This window comes from Lactuca virosa, chromosome 9, assembly GCF_052849685.1.
Source record: "Lactuca virosa cultivar CGN04683 chromosome 9, Lactuca_virosa_CGN04683_v6, whole genome shotgun sequence".
NCBI classification, from domain to species: domain Eukaryota; kingdom Viridiplantae; phylum Streptophyta; class Magnoliopsida; order Asterales; family Asteraceae; genus Lactuca; species Lactuca virosa.
In genome coordinates this window covers 204,127,242-204,149,570 of record NC_136434.1, presented here as the reverse complement: position 1 = coordinate 204,149,570, position 22,329 = coordinate 204,127,242, and the positions used below count along the sequence as shown (strand labels likewise).

Here is a 22,329-nt window from a genome sequence, read left to right as displayed (position 1 = left end):
AGGCTTTGTAACCTTTTCCCTCTACGGAGAGGTCCTAGAGAGTTTAAAAATCATCGTGTCCTTACACTTGCACTTGTATACACCAATCACTATGTGATGGTGCAGTTAGAAGGAGAGTACTCGATGCCTCCTATTTCAGCATTATGAATCCGCCACAAAGACCCATCCGCAACCGAATGGAAAATTATGTATAAGTCGCGTTTAGAATTTTATAAGCGACTCAAACCTACAGATATATCTTTTAGGACTATAGATGATTAGTTGTTGTTTATTTTTTTCTCGTAGTATTGTTATATAATATTTAAAACTAAAAAAAAACTGATGAAGATTTGTTCGGAATTTATTTTTCTTATAATATTATTTATACTATCAATGATATTAGGTTGATGAAAATTTATTTGGAATTTTATTTTTTATAATATTATTTATGTTATTATATTATAAAGCAGTATTATTGTTGTTTTTTTATCTTAATAAAAAATAAATTTAATATTAATAAAGTTACTAATAAAAATGTAATTATTAAATAATAATAATTTATTGATTAGGTTATAATGAATTAATAATAAAAGTTGGTCAAATAATAACTATACCGTGATGATGACTTAAAAAGTAAGGTCAATGATAATTATATGGTAATAATTTATCATCATTCTATAAAAAATAAGTCTAATGATGTAGGTTGGTTAGTCTATAGTAGGACCCTAACATGAATCCTGATCAATCTATGTGTTTGGCTTTTAATAATTTGGTTTTGTTAAGGGTTTAATCTTTAACATGACTATAAGAGGGGTGGGTGTGGGCAACGCCCACAAGCGTTATTAGGAGAAAAAAAGGAAACGTCGTTACCAAATGTTGTGGTGGTAACGGGAAGCAACAGGAATACCTTTAACACGCAATAACAGTGGAGAGGGGCGGTGTTGATTGGTGTTATTAGGTGTTATTAGGCACAATAACTCCGAGTAGCCTAAGACTAGTCCTACTATAACAATTTAGGTAATACAGTTAGAAAAAGAAAAGTTCAATTAAAGCCACCGTTCAGATTGGATAGACCAACTACCCAGGGGGAGCTTATTTAACCCACGTGGCATATATATATATATATATATATATATATATATATATATAGGCTAGGTTATTTTGTTTCTTACATTTATTGTGTGCTAGAATGCACCAATAGGAATTTAGTAAATTAAATAACTATTTAATTAAATAAATATAGATATTAAATGATTTCCATAATTATATGTATATTAAATGATATCCATAATTATAATTCTCTTTTTATGGAAACTAATTAAATCCGCCATTAATGTCAGCAATAACATTCTTTCAGAATGAATGCGCATCTAGGTTTTTATATATGAGTTCGTATTTTGTTTTAGGACTCACTCACTTAAAATACAATAAAGTTGCATGGAATATGAAGAACGAGAGTGTATTATACTAGAATACACTCTCATTCTGCTGCAATAACTCTCATTCTTCTAGATATAAATTCATTCTGAAAGAATATTATTGTTGACATTAATGACGAATTTAATTAGTTTCCATAAAAATGAGTTATAAGTATGGATAACATTTAATATACATATAGTTAATACTTAATTCCTATTGGTGCATTCTAGCTGAGAAACATTTGAACATACCTCTCTCTTTCTCTCTCTCTCTATAGAGAACCATAATTATTGGTTCTCCAAGGAACCAAATCTTTTTTTCAAGTTCTATAGCTTATTCTTTATCGAAAAAAAATCTAAAAATATCTAAATTCATAACTTAACATTGTGAATGTGAAAAATATTTTTCGGATTCACCGTGTGAATTTAGATTTACATTTCGAATTTTTCAAAGATTCACATTGTGAATTTGACGAAAATTTTTTCTTTTTTCGAATTTGATATCATTGGAAAAATGATAAAAAGTTATGAATTTCTGTATTTTTAGTTTTTTTTATGATAAAAAATAAGTTCTAGAAGTTGAAAAAAAGATTGGTTCCTTGGTTAATTATGGTTCTCTATTGAATCTCACCCTATATATATATATATATATATATATATATATATATATATATATATATATATATATATATATATATTCTTTGGATTTTTTTTAATTTTTTTAATTTTTAGAAATAAAAATGTTAACATTTTATAATTATTTTATCTAATAAAATTTTAAAAAAATATAAAAATTCATAAATTATTTCTCTATAAATAAAATATAATATTAACATACTTCAATGTCCAATACCGATTATCTATTTCTAATCTCATTTGAATTCATATTTTTTTCCTAAATAAAAAATAATCTTAAAGTAGATTTATTTAATAAAAAGTTGGTTTCAATTAAATTGTTAATGAGTGTGAAAAGTTGGATAAAATTGGGTTGTATAAGTGGAAGAGAGAGAAATTGAGTTTTTAATGGATAATTGAGTTGGTTTTGGTTATAAATGAGATTAGTCTAATATATATATATATATATATATATATATATATATATATATATATATATATATATATATATATATATATATATATATATATATGACAAAACTGCACAAATGGTCCCTGTGGTTTGCTCAAAATTGCCACTTTGGTCCAAAAAAGTTTGGGCTAGCACCACAAGTCCAAAGTTTTCATTTTCTTGCATATTTGGTCCAATGGGTTAACTTCCGTCTATTTCCCTCTGTTAAGTTATGTTTGACTAGTCAAATTAGGGGTATTTTGGTCATTCCCTATTTATGCCCCTTATTTTATATTAATAAATGAGTCATATAAGAACGAATCCCAATCCCTCTTTGTCGTCGTTCTCAGCTGCGTCTTCTTCAACTCTTCGATCGTCTTCGATTTCTTCAAGAAATCAAAATCAAAAACGGTGCTTTGTTTTTGTGGTAAAATGGCCATAGTTCGCAGAGCATGGACTGACAAAAATCCAGGTAGACGCTTCTGGGGATGCCCTACTGAGGTATGCAAAGGTTTTTTTTTGGATTTCAGCATAAATCTCCCATTACATGTTACAATCTTCTTTTGTTTCTTCAATTTTGAAGGGATCCAAATGTCGATTTATTGGGTGGTTTGATGGTCCAATTTGTGCACGTTCAACAGCTATTATACCTGGGCTGCTGAGGTCAATCAACAAATTGAAGTCACAAAACACAAGACTCAAGTGTTACCTGTTATGCAGTTGGATTTTGTTCGTGTTTGTTCTGGTTTATAAGAAGTAGATTGAAGTGTAATGGTTTGGGTGGTTTCTAAGCAGTATATTGAAGTGTAATGGTTTGGGTAGTGTTTTAATGTTTTTGGTAGTATCTTGTTTAAGCAATGTAATCTTTTGGGCAATACTTTGTGGTAGTCTTTTGTGGTTAAAATGTAAGCAATGTAAGACATGTTTTGCAAGAATTTGTCAATGGTAATTATATTTGATATGTACATTTTGACCAATTTATTTTGTTTGTGGTTTTGTTTAAAAGGGCATATTGGTCAATTTATTTTGTTTGTGGTTTACATATTATCAATGACAATTGTATGTTTTGTTTAAAAGGGCATATTGGTCAAGTTCTACAACAAAAAATTATACATGAGAATAACATCAAGACATTAAACATAACATAAGCCATTACATCAAATCCAGTGTAAATTGTTCCCATACATCACAGGGGTACACTATCAAGTACCAAAAATAACATCCAAATTTCTTAAACCCCAAAACACATAAAGTACTAAACATACAATACACATAAACATAACATTATCCCAAAAAGACAATTATACCCCTACATACATCAAAATCCCTTGAAATCCCATCACTTACCCCCTTGGCCTTTGCAAGTTCTAGCATTGTGCCCTTTAGTTTTACACTTGCTGCAAGTTACTTTGATAAACTTTCTTGTAAGCTTTCCACTCCCACTAGCAACATGGCTTTGACTCCTACTACCACTAGCAACATTGTCTCCCTTCTTCTGGCTTTTCTCCTCAACAGATTGCCTCCTCTTTTTCTTGGGCCTTCCAGGCTGATTATGGTGTAGAGGAGGGGTGATTTTAATTGGGCATTCACTTATAGGCCACATTGCTCGACCTTTAATAGGCTCTACCTTGTAAACATAAGCTGCTTTCCATGTTTCTAGCCAGTGCACCCTGTGGGCATAAGTGTGCAGCTCTCCAACTTCCTCACCATTATCTGCTTTGTCATTTAGGTCTGCAATGACATGCTTACAAGGGAGTCCTGTTAATTCCCACTTCCTACAACTGCATACTCTTTCAACCATGTCAACAACATGTTGATCCTGCCATGGCCCTTGCACTTGGTATTTATCTGACCCATTCCACCTAGCTATGTACTGAGATGCCCAACTGACATTCTTCTCCTCGATCTTTGTTGCAGATGGGGTTAGTGGACTAACACACTTGTTTTGCACCTTTATGATATTGCATATTCTTTTCATCATATACTCCCTAATGTACTCCAAGCAGGTTATCAGTGGCTTGTCCCTTCCCTCAATCAATTTGCTATTAAAAACTTCACAAAGATTATTCAGAAGCATATCTGAAACTGCTCTACCTGAAAACACCACAATAATGTCAGGATCAAACATATACTAACACAAAAGGGTAAATTTGGAAGCTGAAGTATATACCTGTGAAGTGGCTTCTTGCCCAGTGTTGTGGGGGAATCTGCTTCAACCAATTATAAGCTTCTATATCATATGAGCTGAATTCCTTCATCCTATGATTGAACTCTAGTACTGTTGTAGCTGTAGCACAATTCCACAAGTGTTCTTTGTACTCATTAGTTCTCCATGTTTTCTCATATTGTCATGTATATGCCTGAGACAAAACCTGTGCTCAGCACATGGGAACAACTGAGAAATGGCAGCCTGCAATCCCTGTAAAGGAATTAAAACATAGTTAATATAGTACATCCAAATATGTCAAATATAAACAACAAATTACAAACCTTTTGTCTGTCACTTATAAATGTGAAGTTTGAGTTTGCATATAAGTCCAGATCATCTGCAATACACTCAAGAAACCACTTCCAACTGTCAGTGTTCTCAGTCTCAACACATAAGCTAGGGGGTATATTCCATTATTGGAGTCTACCCCAACTGCAGTTAAAATTTGTCCTGGGAAAGGGCCCTTCATAAATGCCCCATCAAAACCTAGAAAATCCCTCAGGCAAGCTCTAAACCTCTTCTTCATTCCACCCAAACACACATACATCCTTTTAAACCTTCTTGAGGTAGCACTTAGGTTAGGTTCTGAATCAAACTCTAACTTCATAGTGGTTTCTGGATTAGTAGACTGCAACTTTAGGATGTAGTCTCTAAGAACATCATATTGCTTTTTGTAATCACCCTGGACAAGTTTTTTTGCAGTAGATTTGGCCCTGAATACCTTGTGAATAGAGAATCCAACTTGATAATCCTTTTGAAGTTGTTCTTGAAGAGCTCTTACTGGGATTGTTGGGTTGGATTCAATCTGGTCCATTATTTGTTTAGAGATAAACTTTGTTGTTGCAGATCTAACTTTTCTTGTCTGGAGGCATCTATGTTCGTGGTTGTAAGTTTTTATGAACCAATTACTATTTACATCTGACCTAGAACCTTGTATCACCCAAGGACAAGGGGTAGGTTCACCCACATGACCATCATTAAAGGCTACAGTTCCTTTACAGATTGCCCTTAACCTCATTTTGTCGTTTTTCACAAAGAATATATTCCTTCTTGTTTCCAGTGCATGCAATTGTATCTTTTCCTTTAACTCCTTCTTATTTTTATATTTGTGTCCTATCCTAAAAGTTACCTTGTGTATCTCACCTTGAGAGCACCTTGTCTCCTTCCCCAATTCCTTTATTACAGCTCTTCTTTCTCATCCAATGAATCCCATTGATCATTATCTATAACATCCAACTCTTCATTGACCTCATCACTCTCATTATCTCTATGCTTTGATAATCTTTTTTCAAGAAATTCTGCTTCAAGATCTATATTCATGTAAAAATCCCTCATATCTACTTCTACATCAGGGATTATGTTGTCTTCATCCACCCATAAATCACTATCATCACTGTCCTCACTCTCATCACTTCTTTCATGATTCTCTTCATCAGTCTCTATGTTATCTTCACTTCCATCATCAACTGCAAAATCTCTCATCTCTACATTCTCATCATTCACTTCATCTGTGTCATGATTCTCTTCTTTAGTGACTTCCTTATTAACTGCATTGTCCTCACCTTCATGAACCTCATTATCTACATTTTGTTCATTAGACTGTAAAATCTGTTGGTACAACCCAAGATCAAAGTCATTAGCTGCCTCATCAAATTCATTAAATCCCTGGTCAATATCATTACCTGCCTCATGAAATTCATTAAATTCCTGGTCAATATCATTACATGCCTCATCAAATTCATTAAATCCCTGGTCATATTCATTAGCTGCATCATCCTTATTCCTACCAATCCTATCAACACCAACATCATCCATCACCAATTTCTTAATACATGATGACAATGGTTTGTCCTTGATAAATTCCCTTTTCTTAGTATATTCAGGGGATATCGACAAGGCTAAAGCAACTTCATTTGCTATCACAGGTGGTATACATGTTTGTGGCATGCCACTGGGTTGGTTATTAGTGGGGGGGGGGGTTTGATGTTCATCAATCTCCTCTAATTGCTCAATAATAACATTTCTTAACGGTTTAGGAGCCATAAAGTAAGTAAGCATGTTAGTAATACCATGTTCGGTGTAAACCCTTATCAGTTTATGCTCCTTCACATACTGGGAAAGATTGAGGACATCATCATCATTTCCTAGGGCCCGTAGCCCAAAATGCATGTCTCCCTTTGGCACTCGAAAATGATAGTAGATAACTGGAGGAACTGAGTATCCTAACCCTTTCATAATCGCATCCATCTCGTGAATAGAAAACTCTTCTATATCCACCATATCAACGTACGTCACAGTACCCTCAATGTAGTTGATATTTGGAAACTTTGTGAACTCACCTCCATGATGTAGCTTGATGGTAAACAATGTAGGGTGTCCATCTTCAACACAAGAGCAAAAAAACAAACTTCAGAAGGTATGATTTCTTGTAAGCAAATCAAGAAAATGATCAAAAACAAAATTACGTACCATAAACCACCCTTGGGTCGAATGACGTGCTTGACAACCTTAAGTGTCACATTGGTATATGCATTCACTACGAAAGTCGCCTGATCGGTGCTATCAACCTTGGTAATCAGTTTAGGGTTCTTGATCCTCAGTCAATGAGGAGGGAAATTGTATCGACTCACGGTTTTTAAGAACTATAAATGTGAATTAGGCTCGATATTCTCCGTATGGCGATGCATACATATGAACTCTCCTTTATTAATATAAAATAAGGGGCATAAATAGGGAATGACCAAAATATGCAAGAAAATGAAAACTTTGGACTTGTGGTGCTAGCTCAAACTTTTTTGGACAAAAGCGGCAATTTTGAGCAAACCACAGGACCATTTGTGCAGTTTTGTCTATATATATATATATATATATATATATATATATATATATATATATATATACATACACTAGCCGTCTACCCGCACATAGCGCTGGCGACGAATAGTTTTATTTGGAAATTAGTTCTATTGGGAAACATGTTATTTTTCAAGAAACAAGAAACATATACATATTGTTATCAGTCGGTTTTTCGGTAAGAATAGTTTCCTTTGACAATTATATTTGTATTAACGATTAGTTTTTATATAAAAACATGTCATCTTCCAAAGAACATCCATTGTATCGGAATTTGATTGCATCCCACAAAGGTCGGACACACTGTTCTGGCATGTTGATTTTATCCTGAATTGCGATGCCATTGTAAAGTTCTTTGGGAAGGGGGGTTAATAGTTTTTTTGTCGAAAAAATTCCCTACGACATTTTTTGGTTAGGTGAAGAATAGTTTTTTAGTTAAACTATCTATAATGTATGTATAATCTTATTATTTTAATTTTATTTGGATGTGTGTTTAAAATCTATTGATCAAAGTGAAAAATCGAAAAAGAATCTTATATTTGGAAATTCCACCTGATTAGGTTGTGAAAAATGTTTTGTACTTTGTTGGCATTGCTATTGTTTTGACATTGTTATAATTATATAGGTATTTTCAAATAAAAATGTTATATTAAAGAGAAATGATATAAGTATAATATAAATTATAATAAAACATATAAAAGTGCTTTACCTTTTTTGGTAAAAGTTAAATGTAGGTTACTAAATTATGTAAAAAAAATTATTAGTATTTTGTTATTACAGCACGGCTTAAAACAAAAGTAAGTTTTTATTGTACGTACGAAAAGGTTAAAAGGTTAAAGTGGATTTTATATATTGGTAAAAATAGCATGTTGCATTTATATGTAAAACTATGTAACTCAGAAAAACTTTTATATTTTGTTTCTATATAGATATATATTTCAAGCAATCTTTTATATTAACCCAAATTAGATGAAAATAAACAAAACTTCTTAAACATTTTTCTTAATAGCATGTTTTTTAAAATGGTTTTTTATCCAAACATTAATTTTAATAATATATTTTTTTTATTTTTATATTTATTCTTTAATATTAAATGTCAAGTTTAATACGTTTTTCACAATAAATTAAAATTTAAAAGCAATTAAATCATCCTTAATAAATGAAAGTTTTTTTGCCACATGTCAATCTCTCATGAGTTTTGACACTTGTCATTTTGTGGTATTTTTTAAATAAATATTATCCACGTATCAGTTTTTGGTTTGTTTCAATTTTTAAAATTAAAGTCATATACTTATATATGTAAAGTATTAATTATCATATATATGATATTAAATTGCAATAAATACGTTTCTTCCTTTCTTATTTTAAAGTTGTACATTAAAAAATATTTTTTGTTTACACTTTAATGTTTAATATTCTTTTAAATCAACCCGTGTAATACACGAGTCTCACACCTAGTCTTCTCTAATAAATCAAAATCTTTTTGCCACATGTCCTCTTCTCATTCATTTGGACACATGACATTTTCTAGAATTTTTGGATTTTCTATTTTTCACTTGTCATTTTATTGTATTTTTCATTTTATTAAATTAAAATTCCACATTTAATATGTAAGGTATTTATTAGAAATGATTTATATATGTAATGTATTCAATGTATTAAAGTCTCATTAATTTTAATAATTCAAAAAATTTCTCATTTTTTTTATAAATTCAAACTTCTCAAATTGTTAAAATTTCATATATTTTTTTTAAGTAAACTCATGTAATACATGGGTCTCACATCTAGTCCTACTTAATAAATGAAAGTTTTTTTGCCACATGTCAATCTCTCATGAGTTTTGACACTTGTCATTTTGTGGTATTTTTTAAATAAATATTATCCACGTGTTAGTTTTTGGTTTGTTTCAATTTTTAAAATTAAAATCATATACTTATATATGTAAAGTATTAAATATCATATATATGATACTAAATTGCAATAAATACGTTTCTTCCTTTCTTATTTTAAAGTTGTACATTAAAAAATATTTTTTGTTTACACTTTAATGTTAAATCTTTTTTTAAATCAACCCGTGTAATACACGGGTCTCACATCTAGTATCTAAAACGACGAGGAAGAATTACATACCATATATAACCAAAAAACAGGAAGCCACAACATTGTATTACAAAAAAAATAAAAATAAGATGCTATGGTATCACTTGAATCTACTGCAAACATATTGAATCCACCTCATTTCATTTGTGATAACAAATAGCTACACTTAAATTGACCATATATCCGGGCAACCGTCCAATATGTTTTGCATTTAGGTTCAATTTCAATCATTATCAACCCAACTACAAACTAAAAAAAAATCCTTTACAAATAAAAAAAACTCATAATCTCCATGATTCCATAACAACAAATGTATTGTTAGCGGTCGCAGTTATAGCCGATAAAACTACCACCCGTAACTCCTGTAACTCCCGCTTCTATGGTGACTACATATCGTTCATATATGTTTCCCATCTGAAATGTTTTTTTCTCTTTTATGACTATAACAGAAGCTGAATTACTCATCCCATTTAAATACACTCACTTGTAAAAAACCTTAGTGATAGCAAAGACCCTGGTTTCCTTCTTTGAATAATTTATTTTTTCTGATAAAATAAAAGCCAAATCAAAAATTAAATTGTAAATAAGTTATTCCACGAACCACAAGTCACTTTTCCAAAAATGTAGAGAGCAACCTACATGTTGAAGTAGCAGATAGTTTTAATAAGAAAACTCTTATTTAAGAGCATTAAGAACATAATGAAAGTTTTTATGAGATTAGAAGATCTACTGACACCGGGATGCCTTTTAGTTTTTCAAATGCTAAAAATGTAAGCAAAGCCTTTTAGTGGTTCGGTAGCTACCTCAACAAATTCTTCTACTTCTAAAGCATCCATAACATCAATCACTAAAAATCATGCCATGAGATAAATTTTAATTTATTTTACTTGAAAGCAAGTTTGTTTAATTTAGGGCTTACAATTTCCATATAAAACTTGACATTTAAAATAAAATTTATTGAATTAAAAAAAGTCAACCACAAATTAATATAATCAAGAGGATTGCCAAAGTGATACAGACATCTTCATAAATAAAAGCTTTTAGGTGGTGCTCATAACATCAAAGAGCGAGATTAATATTACTTCAAAGATCAAAGCAATAATTATGAAAGCTTTTGTATTGATAAAGGAAAATGCAGTTTTTTAACTATTAGAATAAGCTTCGCAACTTCGTATCATGTAATATCGTAATGTAGTAAGCAGAAGTTTCCATTATTGATGTTAAAGGAAGCACATATAAGAGTATTCAAAAAATCACTATAAAATGTTTTCTTAAAATATGTGAAGCTTACCTGTAAAACAAATTTATGCCCATTGCTATGTAGTATCAAGTTCCAAGATGAAGCCTGCTTTGATAAGCTATAAGAGCAAGATTCTTTTTGTTGCGATATGCTTCCAAAACTTCAATATTATGCAAAACCCTATAAATGGACATGGATCACTTGAGCATGTAAAACTATTATATCTCATATGATACATATATCAACCGATATATTATTTCAAATTTGATTACTTTTGGTTTAAAATTCTCTAAGAAAATTATGAGTTTTAATAAGTATGATTCAGAGTCAAGACCAGTTACTGGTTGGATTAGCGTAAGACGCGCAGATAAGGACGTAAGTCGCGGTGCCGGACCACAATACATACATTAATACATCAATAAGCCTCAACAGACATCCAAATCTTCAAAAACCTGACCTTTGGGAAAGATATTTATACTACTTGATGCAATCTCACACTTTATGGATAAGTTAATATACAAGATGGTTAAGTAAATGCATTATAAAGCAAGTTTCAATTTAAAATTTACTCTTTTTCCCATTACTCACATGTTCAATATAGATAAAAGTGATATTAGTCCACATGTTCCCTAAAGTTTGTCTTTGTTAGAGAGAATTAACACTAACAAAATTGATCAGCTATCAACCCTGCAATGTAAAGAATATTGACATCTTAAGTGGTAACTTTGTAAAATTTTCACATAAGTAACTTTATAAATGGATTTTTTGGGAAAATTACCTTTAAGGTACTATCTTCAGGTAGAGTACCTGTCACCAGCAACCCCAAACGATCACATTAAAGGATCAAACGATAATAATAAGGGTTATTAACCGGTCATTTAAAAAACATGTCTCACTATGACCTATTGAGAGTCCGAGAACCAGGTGGCAAAATGAGGATGCGAGAGGTTTGATGTGATAGAGACAAAACAAAAAAGGTATGAATTGGTTATTCCATGGTATTTGTTAGATGATTTGAGATGCAGGCCTTCTAAAACTTGCATCCACACTGTTCGCTCTAATCCATTGGAATAATACCTGGGAACTCAATATTGCCAAAAAGTGAAATCAGAGATCCAGAAAATACCAAAAAATCAGAAAAACATACAGACACAAACTTGATAAAGAAAATAATAGAACAACAATTCCCATTAAATGGTCATTACATTGCGATTTTTTCTATGTGTGATATATTGAACCTGATTCAAAATTGTAACACTCAGTTTCTAGACTGGATCGATTTAGGGTTTCAAGTAGTCAAATTCATGTTTTTGGGTAAAACCAGGACTCATGACGTGACCATAGGGGGTCATGACGTGAGGAGTGATTAAATGAAGATTGTGAATTATGTCGAGCTCACGACGTGAGCAATAAGGGCTCACAACGTGAGATGTGTTACAGCCCAAGCCCATGATCTTTTAGGGTTTCCTTTGTATTTAAACCCCATAAACTTCATTTTAGGGTTCCAAAACATCCTCCTTCGTCCCTAAAAGCTCAATAAAACCCTAACCCTATCCTTTCATTATGATTCTTGAACTTTTGGTGGAGTTTTGGTGGCTGGGAGAAGAAGAAATCACTATTGAAGCATAATAGCAGCTTGGAAGTTCCATTTGCAAGCTCTAGATACACTTATGGACCATTGTGAGTAACCAAGATCCAAACTTTATGCTTCCTTGTTGCTAAATCTAAGGTTTTATGCATGTTTAGCCATGGTTTAAAAGTTAGAGTGTTGGGACTCCATAAAGTTGGCAACTTTATGGGTCCAAGGGGTCCCTTTGTGCTTATAACTTATGGATCTGAAGTTTGGGAGATGTTTGAGTCCATGCTTGAGAACCTAACTCCTTTTTCTTCATAAATGACCTAGTTTGAGCTCAAGTCTTGTATTGGACATACAAGACCTTAAAACATCAATTTTTATGATCCTAGGAGTGTTAGGAAGCCTCCTGGAAAAGATGGATTAGTGGCTTAATGGATTAAGAAGTTTTTCGATCAAAATGGCACTCAGAAGGATATCACGACGCGATGGATGCATGTCACGTCGTGAGGGTTGTATATGACACCAGTCAAATTTTGGTCAAAAATAAATTGATCAATAATCGTAATTGGGATGAACCAAGTGGTAGAGTTTGTAACAAGGTTTCCAAAAACATAAAGAACACTGAAATCCGAGTTATAACGAAGAAGTTATGACCAATCGAAAATCCGCGATAAAACCAGCAAAACACTGTTCAGTGTAAAAAGCGAATTTTCGATAAAAGGCTTTTTAGCCTTGAAAATCTAAATGAAAGTTGTAGAATATGTTAAACCGAGAACGTTCATAAAAAGAACGTAAAAATCTGACTTCGTATGAGTAAGTTATGATTTTTCGAAGTTTCGGTTTAACAGTAGACAACTAAAAATTCGAAATATAAATCGATCGATATTTAGCCAACGCAACTTAAACAAGAATCGAAGGTCTCTTCAAAAGTAACACAGCGGTAAAAAGACAGACGAAAACGGACGTCGGATGAAGAAGTTATGAATTTTTAACGGATTTCCTGTCCCGGTCTGTTAAAAATAATAATATTAAAAATAAAGTCAAAATCAGCCGACGAAATCTAAACAAAAGTCGTAGAGTATGATTTTACCTACGCGTGCATATAAAGAACGTCAAAAACGGAGCTCGTATGCGAAAGTTATGATTTTCGCAAGTTTTTGGCACAAAAATCAAGAAAATGTTGAAAACGGGGAAATTTCGCATATCATCCTCGGACACGTCATCCCTCGCATGCGAGTTCTCCACGTGTCATCTTTGGGTTGGACCGCAATTCGTTGTGTCACCATCGGATTGGACCGCATCCGAGGTCCAGTAAGAAGCCTACACCTTCGCAGGGGACACCCCCGGACACTCCTCGGATGCTCCTCGGACTCTCGTGGCACCTCCCCATTGGACCAAAGTTCGGCCCACTCAGAAGCCTGAACGTCCGAAGCCTCACCCCGTGTACACTTCGCATGTCTGCCACGTAGCTGCTGACTCCTCGCCTTCGCCAGCTGTCCGATGACTAACCACCTTCGGCCTAACCCTCGCACCACTATATAAAGGGTGCAAGCCTTCTCAGATTTGAAGGATTTTTCACCCCAAAAATTACCATGTTGCACCATTTCACCCCCTCGACTTTCTCACGACCCCTCCAAGGCCCCATTATCATGTCTAAAGCCCGAAGCAACCCCTGGAGCCCCGTAATTCTCGAGAAGTTATCCTCTCTCCTGTCGAAACTCTGCCCGATTTAAGCCGATTTCTCGTCAAATAAACTCCTTCCGGGACACAAAACGCTACCCAAATCACCGCTTATCAAAGTGAGTTCATACCCCCGTATTTTCATAATTTCTACTGTTTTAAGGGGGAGGGGGGGAATACAAGCATAACACAAGAACTTTGTGTTATAAAATCATGATTTCAAATCATGATAAAACAACATTAAATCATTAAAAATACTCAAAACATTAAACTCTTTTATAAACTTATATTTTTCCCCAAAATTCATATTTATATATATATATATATATATATATATATATATATATATATATATATATATGTATATATAAATGAGATTTAAAAGACTTAGGACTGATAACTTATACTGGGTCCTTTTCCTTGTGTGGATGTGGGCTTATAGTACCGGTTATTTGTCTGAGTGTCATTTAAATTTTACTTATATATAAAATTATATATGTATATAAATATAATAGTTATTTCATCAGTTTAACTACCTTTGTAACATGCTGAGCAAGGGATTACATGCAAACATAGTTAAATACACATTCAGAAAGTACATATAAATTATAATAGGTATAATTTATACATAGAACAATAATTCATGATTCAAGTATACTAGAATACACTGTCTTACAAGAAACTAGGGTTATGACTCAGTATAAATCAAGGGTTTACACTTATCAAATACATGTTTGGGATACTAATTCAAGAACATACTGTCAATCATTTATTTCAGAATGATTGGTTTTTCATAATTAATATACATGTAACGTTTATATGCTTTTTATGAGACATTCAATTCAGGTTGGCTAATTCATTTTAGACAACATAGGTAAAGCCCTGACATTATAACCAGAATCTCCAGCCGGTGATCGAAACAAGTTGTGTGTAGATCTATATCGGGATTGAAAACCCTGCACTCAGGCTGCTAGCTACAGTCAGGCATACACGCCGATGAGTGGCAATTGTTATCACCAGTTTAAACGCCCACAAAGCGTTTGTTTCAGGCCATCCGTCATAGTATGGTTATAATAACTCATTAAAAAGATATTAACAATACATTAGTGTATAAACAACTAAACGAAAGTACACCTTCAAAGTACCAGTTTAAGGAATACAAAATACAATGGTTCAATACAGTTTTCAATAACAACTGGCGGAGCCAGGTACACTCTCAGTTACAAGTTTTCATAAAGGAATACAAATACAAAACATTAATACAAAGAGAACGGTTTATGGGATTAAACCACTTTTACAAATGAGAACCTAGTCATTTACTTTCGGTAAACTAGTATAACATAAAGGACCTTTAGTGGTTAATTCTATAATTCCTTAGTTGCTACATCATAGTTATACATAAGTAATATCCGATTGACAGTGAAATGTGCGACTTCCGCCTTACTTCCTGTTCCTTGTTTGGTTGTGGACTTAGGGCAGATACACCCATTTAACTGTCCATTCGATATTGGGTTATATATAATCAGTATAAACTAAGTAATTTCAGAGGGAAACTATTGAGGTTATCAGTTAATCACCTCAGGAAATATAGGATTTCCTGGAGAAACCAGTGAACTTAACCAAAGAACATAGGGTATACTTAACATAACTGAAATACTTATGAACTCACCAGCTTAAATGCTGATCTACTCTTTCCAAATAACTTGTATTCTCAGGAATCCAGTAGACAGGTACACTCCCGAAGCTTTTGAGAAGACTACCTAGTACCGTACCGCGACTCTTGTCTTCTACTGTACCTACTTTAGTGTTTGAATATGTAATGTTTAAACACTTATGTAAAACTTATACTTATTAATGTAATGGTTGTTTGTACTTTGATTACTATATTGCATGTGTTGTGATACTCACCTAAAGTCCTCCGCCCTCGAACGTTTCCGCCGTTCCGGTTTGGGGGTGCGACAGATTGGTATCAGAGCAGTGTTTATAGTGAACAGTATATCAGTCATAAAAGATATACAACTATAAACCCATTGGGATAAAAACACTCTGACCAAGAGTTATACTTTAAAAATATAACAATATTTTATAAAAGTATAAGTACATGCAGAGTATATATACCAGAATGAGTATCACAAGAAGAACAAAACTAAAGTATTTGAATGTTGGACATTGCAGTTAAACCTAGACAATGACGTAATCATATCTGGGATCAATATAGCCCGATCAACTATATTCATTCGAGATATGACCAACATGTGTTTGGGGAGTGATTGTAGTGTTGCAACAGGTCTAAAACTTACCTAAGTATCAGAAGAATTCTAGAACCAAACATAAAGACTAAAATACTATGGGAGTATTTTAGGATGCTATAACAAGAAAACTGAAAACTTGTCAAATTCTTATATCTAGAAGTCTAAGAATCAAACTCATAATTAAAATAACATGGAGGTATGTTACATACCTTTGGGGAAATGTTAAAAAGATCTTTTCTGATAAGTCTATAATTACTAAGTGGATATGTTAAGGTTATATATAGCCGAGATTTTATAGACTTAGAATATGTGATTTTCACTCTACTTCCTTTTCCTTGTTTGGATGTGGTTTTAGAGTAGGATTACTTATTCAAAGGTCTATTTGATCTGGATTATATATAATCGGTACACACCATGTGACTATAGAAGGACCAGAAAGAATCACCTTCGTAAAAATTTAAATTTTCTAATAGATTCTTTAGACATTCCCATTCTCGTATAAACCCGTTAGATAAACATAGTTACTCCAGCAATCAATAGAAGAGTCAAGGAGGATCCAACAGAATTTCATTAGGAGAATCCCAAGAAAGAAACATATGAGAAGTAAATAAACTATAGAAATCATGTAGTGCCTTTACCCTATTAAGGACACCAATGAGAGATTCGCATGAACTTCCGAGATTCAAAATCTTCATTACGAAGTAATGGGGATCAGTGTCAGAATTGGAAGTAAGACAGCTCAGGAATTCAATATACCTACAGAGGAGAAGGACACCCTATAAATACCAGGAGGAAACAAATCATTACCACTCAGAATAGAACAGAGAACAAAGGAAAACCACGCATGATTCATGTGAAGTGTTCGAGCACCTTTTCATCTAAGTAATAACTAGTCAATCGATTCAACCTAGTGAGTTAGTGATTTCATTACTCACATTAGGTTTTGAGCTTATCCTCTTTTCCGGTCACGGCTAATAACAATAAATCAGATCACGAAATCTTAATTGATAGTGATTATTTCTCAAATTCATAAGTCTATTTTATGTAGACACTGTTATAAATTATTTTCGAATATTTTTGAAAATTGGGAAACGATATCCACCAAACAAAGGTAACTTAGTTCGGATGATACTCGGTTCATAACCACTCTAGAAACTTATTTTTGTTCCTTACCAGGACTGCATCATAGGGATGCAGGTCGAATCATTGAGAACAATATAACAAAACGAAAGATTTATACATAGATACAAATGGTTAGAATACATCTAGAGACAACTATCGTCGCTCATGAGCTCATTTTCTTATCATGTAACAGAATCATGCCTCCAAAGAAGTGTAACCAACCCACCAGCAAACCACCAATCCTTCAGATAGATGCGGCTACGTTTCAAGCTGCGGTCACAGCAGCTGTAGCAGCTGTCATGTCACACATTAATGCTAACAATGCAAATGTTAGTAGTGATGCTATCGGTAACCCCGATCATGGTGATGGCCAACTACAACAACGAACACCTACTTCTAAGAACACGTTGAACCTTAAGCCTAATATCCTGAAACGAAAGTTCGAGAACAAGGAAGGGAGTTGTTCAACTCAAGAACCTAACAGAGGGCAACGAACTGGGGCAGTCAATACCCCCATCAGCCCAGTTATTCTAGCACCAACCAAGCCGTACTTAGGAAACCTCCCACACTGAAACAAGTGCAACTACCATCATCATGGAGTTTGCCGAAGGCTGCATTACAATAGACGCAACTTGAAGAGGCATACCGCCCGCTTCTGTAGAACTCCGATTGAGTTCATCACTTCAACTGCCAATGTTGGAACCATTCCCATATGTCACCTTTGTGGTGAAATAGGACATTACAAGAGGGATTGTCCAACATAGAAGAACGACGGGGGAGCAGGAGGATTTTGACCCCAATACATGGGAAAGCATCAAAGAACCCTGCTCTATTTTGGTACGCTTCCAAACCCCGATAACTATCTATAATTATAATTACTCTTCCGTTCAAATTAAATCATAACACTTATATAAAATTTGAAACCCTAACAGGTAAGCTATGATAACTTAGTGTATACATAAGGGTCATTTATAATTAAGATTTGTAGACTTAGAGTAAGTAATCCCGCCTCATTTCCTGTTCCTTGTTTGGTTGTGGATTTAGGGCAGGGTTGCTCAGTCATAGGTTTTACCAATCTTAATTATACATGACTTGTATACACCAAGCGGTTATAGAGAGACCTAGTAAGGATCGTTTCATGAAAGTTCATAATTTCAAATTATTAGAACCCTCGTATTGGTAGTACCCGCCAATTTCGAATCAAAAAGGGGTTCGTAGTGATAATAACAGAATAAAACTAGAAGCGCTGAAAACTTAGGTACATAGGATATCATCCTAGTAATCATTCGTCCCAGAACGACTTAATATCTATTTCATTGAGAAAATTTATGATATCCTCATTCGACATGGTTTGGCCTGGCCCTTACCATGTGAAAATTATTGTGCTGTATAAGAGGACTTCTTCCTTAATCAGCCGTAAGATGAAATTCTTCCAATCATTAACGTAAAACCCTTAGGTTGTCTCTCATTTCAAAACTTCATAAGTACCCATGCGAAGAATACCACGCCATTCTAGCCTATTCAGTAGACAGGAAACTTCAAACGAAAAGCACCGAAGTAGTCTTAGAAGTCAGTAACTACCGAAGTACCTCAATAGATCTCGTAGAAAAATCATTGTACCGTAGGTCAAGTTCAAGAATAGAGACTAAGAACTCATTAAGTTAATCTATCGCTGCTAAGTGTATACACGAGGGTGGTATATAAGTTAGACTTAAAAAGATTAAGGATGTGTGATTCCGCCCTATCTCCTGTTCCTTGTTTGGTTGTGGACCTGGGGCAGAGTCACCCATCCGAACGTTTTGTGAAATCAAAATTATATACGACTTGTATACACGAGGTAATGGTGGATGAGCCAAGTATGAGTCTGATCATGAACTTCAGAGCAAAATCCAGCATCATGTATTCTACCAGGTGGAATTCAACATGAGACCACGACAATGGGTCGAGCTACTAAATGACTACGAATTCGAAATTCGTTATCATCTCGACAAAGCCAATATAGTAGCTAACACCCTAAGTCGGAAAGAGTACCCAGGTCATAGTGCCAATCATTGAATATGATAAACCCTTTCAAATCTGTCCACACAAAGTAAGGAGGCTCAACAGGAAGCCTTGAAACCTGAAAATATGGCAAGTAGAGAAGATGACTAGAACGTGTGAGTGCACGGTATTCCAATATCTGTTATCTCCACTGAGGTAATAGAATCATCTCCCAGTTCAGGCAGTCACTCAAAAATCTTTAGGAACTAGAGTAGTCATGAGCCTATGTGATCAACTATGGTAAAGAATGGGATATCCATTTACCAATTAGTCGAGTCCTTTATCACGATAGCATTCAAGTTGCTCCATTCGAAACCTTCCGCTATCATAAGTGCAGATCCTATCTGCACTGGACTAAATTAGGTAATATGTAACTAGCTAGAGATCCAATTTCCACACAACACCCTCGCTGATATGGAATTCATCCGAGAAACTACCAAAAACAAAATACGAATCGGGAAGCGCCATAAAGCTTCTAGAGTTAATCAGAGAAACTACGGCTTCGATAAAAGAAAACCCTTGGAATTCCAGGATTGATGACTTTGTCATATGAAGGTCTCACCCTGGAAGGACAAGATACGCTTGAGAAAGCGTGGAATACAAAATTCAAGGTACATAGGACCATTTGAGATTCTTACCAGAATCGGTCTTGTACTTTTAAACTTAAACTACCACAAAAACTTAACATCATTCATCCCATCTTTCACATATCTAATCTAAGGAGGTGTCTATCCGATAAAACACTTGTTATTTCACTCGATGAAATCAAGTTAAATAAAAGTCTACACTCTGTAGTAGAACCAATAAAAACCATGGATAGGGAAATCTAAAAGAACCAATCAAAGTTTTATCCCGTTAGTGAAGGTTCGCTGGATTACAAACCAGGGACCTGAATTCACTTGGGAAAGGAAAGATTAGACCTAGTCCATGAGTATCACTTTAGACTTAATTTCGGTACGAAATTCCCTCTAACGGGGGATAATGTGACACCAGTCAAATTTTGGTCAAAAATAAATTGATCAATAATCATAATTGGGATGAACCAAGTGGTAGAGTTTGTAACAAGGTTTCCAAAAACATAAAGAACACTGAAATCCGAGTTATAACGAAGAAGTTATGACTAATCGAAAATCCGCGATAAAACCGGCAAAACACTGTTCGGTGTAAAAAGCGAATTTTCGATAAAAGGCTTTTTAGCCTTGACAATCTAAATGAAAGTTGTAGAATATGTTAAACCGAGAACGTTCATAAAAAGAACGTAAAAATCTGACTTCGTATGAGGAAGTTATGATTTTTCGAAGTTTCGGTTTAGCAGTAGACAGCTAAAAATTTGAAATATAAATCGATCGATATTTAGCCAACGCAACTTAAACGAGAATCGAAGGTCTCTTTAAAAGTAGCACAGCGGTAAAAAGACAGACGAAAACGGACGTTGGATGAAGAAGTTATGAATTTTTAACGGATTTCCAGTCCCGGTCTGTTAAAAATAATAATATTAAAAATAAATTCAAAGTCAGCCGACGAAGTGTAAACGAAAGTCGTAGAGTATGATTTTACCTACGCGTGCATATAAAGAACGCCAAAAACGGAGCTCGTATGCGTAAGTTATGATTTTCGCAAGTTTTTGGCACAAAAATCAAGAAAATGTTGAAAACCGGGAAATTTCACATATCATCCTCGGACACGTCATCCCTCGCATGCGAGGTCTCCACGTGTCATCTTCGGGTTGGACCATAATTCGCCGTGTCACCATCAGATTGGACCGCAGCCGAGGTCCAGTAAGAAGCCTACACCTTCGCAGGAGACACCCCCGGACACTCCTCGGATGCTCCTCAGACTCTCGTGGCACCTCCCCATTGGACCGAAGTTCGGCCCACTCACAAGCCTCCACGTCCGAAGCCTCGCCCCGTGTACACTTTGCATGTCTGCCACGTAGCTGCTGACTCCTCGCCTTCGCCAGCTGTTCGATGACTAACCACCTTCGGCCGAACCCTCACACCCCTATATAAAGGGTGCGAGCCTTCTCGGATTTGAAGGATTTTTCACCCCAAAAATTACCATTTTGCACCATTTCACCCCCTCGACTTTCTCACGACCCCCCAAGGCCCCGGTATCGTGTCTAAAGCCCGAAGCAAGCCCCGGAGCCCCAAAATTCATGAGAAGTTATCCTCTCTCCTGTCGAAACTCTGTCCGATTTGAGCCGGTTTCTCGTCAAATAAACTCCTTCCGGGAAACGAAACGCTGTCCAAATCACCGCTTATCAAAGTGAGTTCATACCCCTGTATTTTCATAATTTCTACTGTTTTAAGGGGGGGGGGGGCAATACAAGCATAACACAAGAACTTTGTGTTATTAAATCATGATTTCAAATCATGATAAAACAACATTAAATCATTAAAAATACTCAAAACATTAAACTCTTTTATAAACTTATATTTTTCCCCAAAATTCATATTTGTGTGTGTATATATATATATATATATATATATATATATATATATATATATATATATATATATGAGATTTAAAAGACTTAGGACTGATAACTCATACTGGGTCCTTTTCCTTGTGTGGATGTGGGCTTATAGTACCGGTTATTTGTCTGAGTGTCATTTAAATTTTACTTATATATAAAATTGTATATGTATATAAATATAATAGTTATTTCATCAGTTTAACTACCTTTGTAACATGCTGAGCAAGGGATTATATGCAAACATAGTTAAATACACATTCAGAAAGTACATATAAATTATAATAGGTATAATTTATACATAGAACAATAATTCATGAT

The 22,329-nt window shown here is 34.1% G+C and overlaps 1 protein-coding gene across 1 annotated transcript; it reads right to left on the bottom strand.

Annotated features, from left to right (window-relative positions):
- Positions 1 to 3,802: 3,802 nt before the first annotated feature.
- On the bottom strand, positions 3,803 to 5,690 carry LOC145140218 (uncharacterized). The gene is made up of 4 exons (XM_079073784.1): positions 5,019 to 5,690; positions 4,831 to 4,882; positions 4,634 to 4,750; positions 3,803 to 4,557 (listed from the first exon to the last, which is right to left on the bottom strand). The coding sequence occupies exons 1-4, from the start codon at positions 5,688 to 5,690 to the stop codon at positions 3,803 to 3,805; spliced, it is 1,596 nt and encodes a 531-aa protein (XP_078929910.1).
- Between the last annotated feature and the right edge of the window lie 16,639 nt (positions 5,691 to 22,329).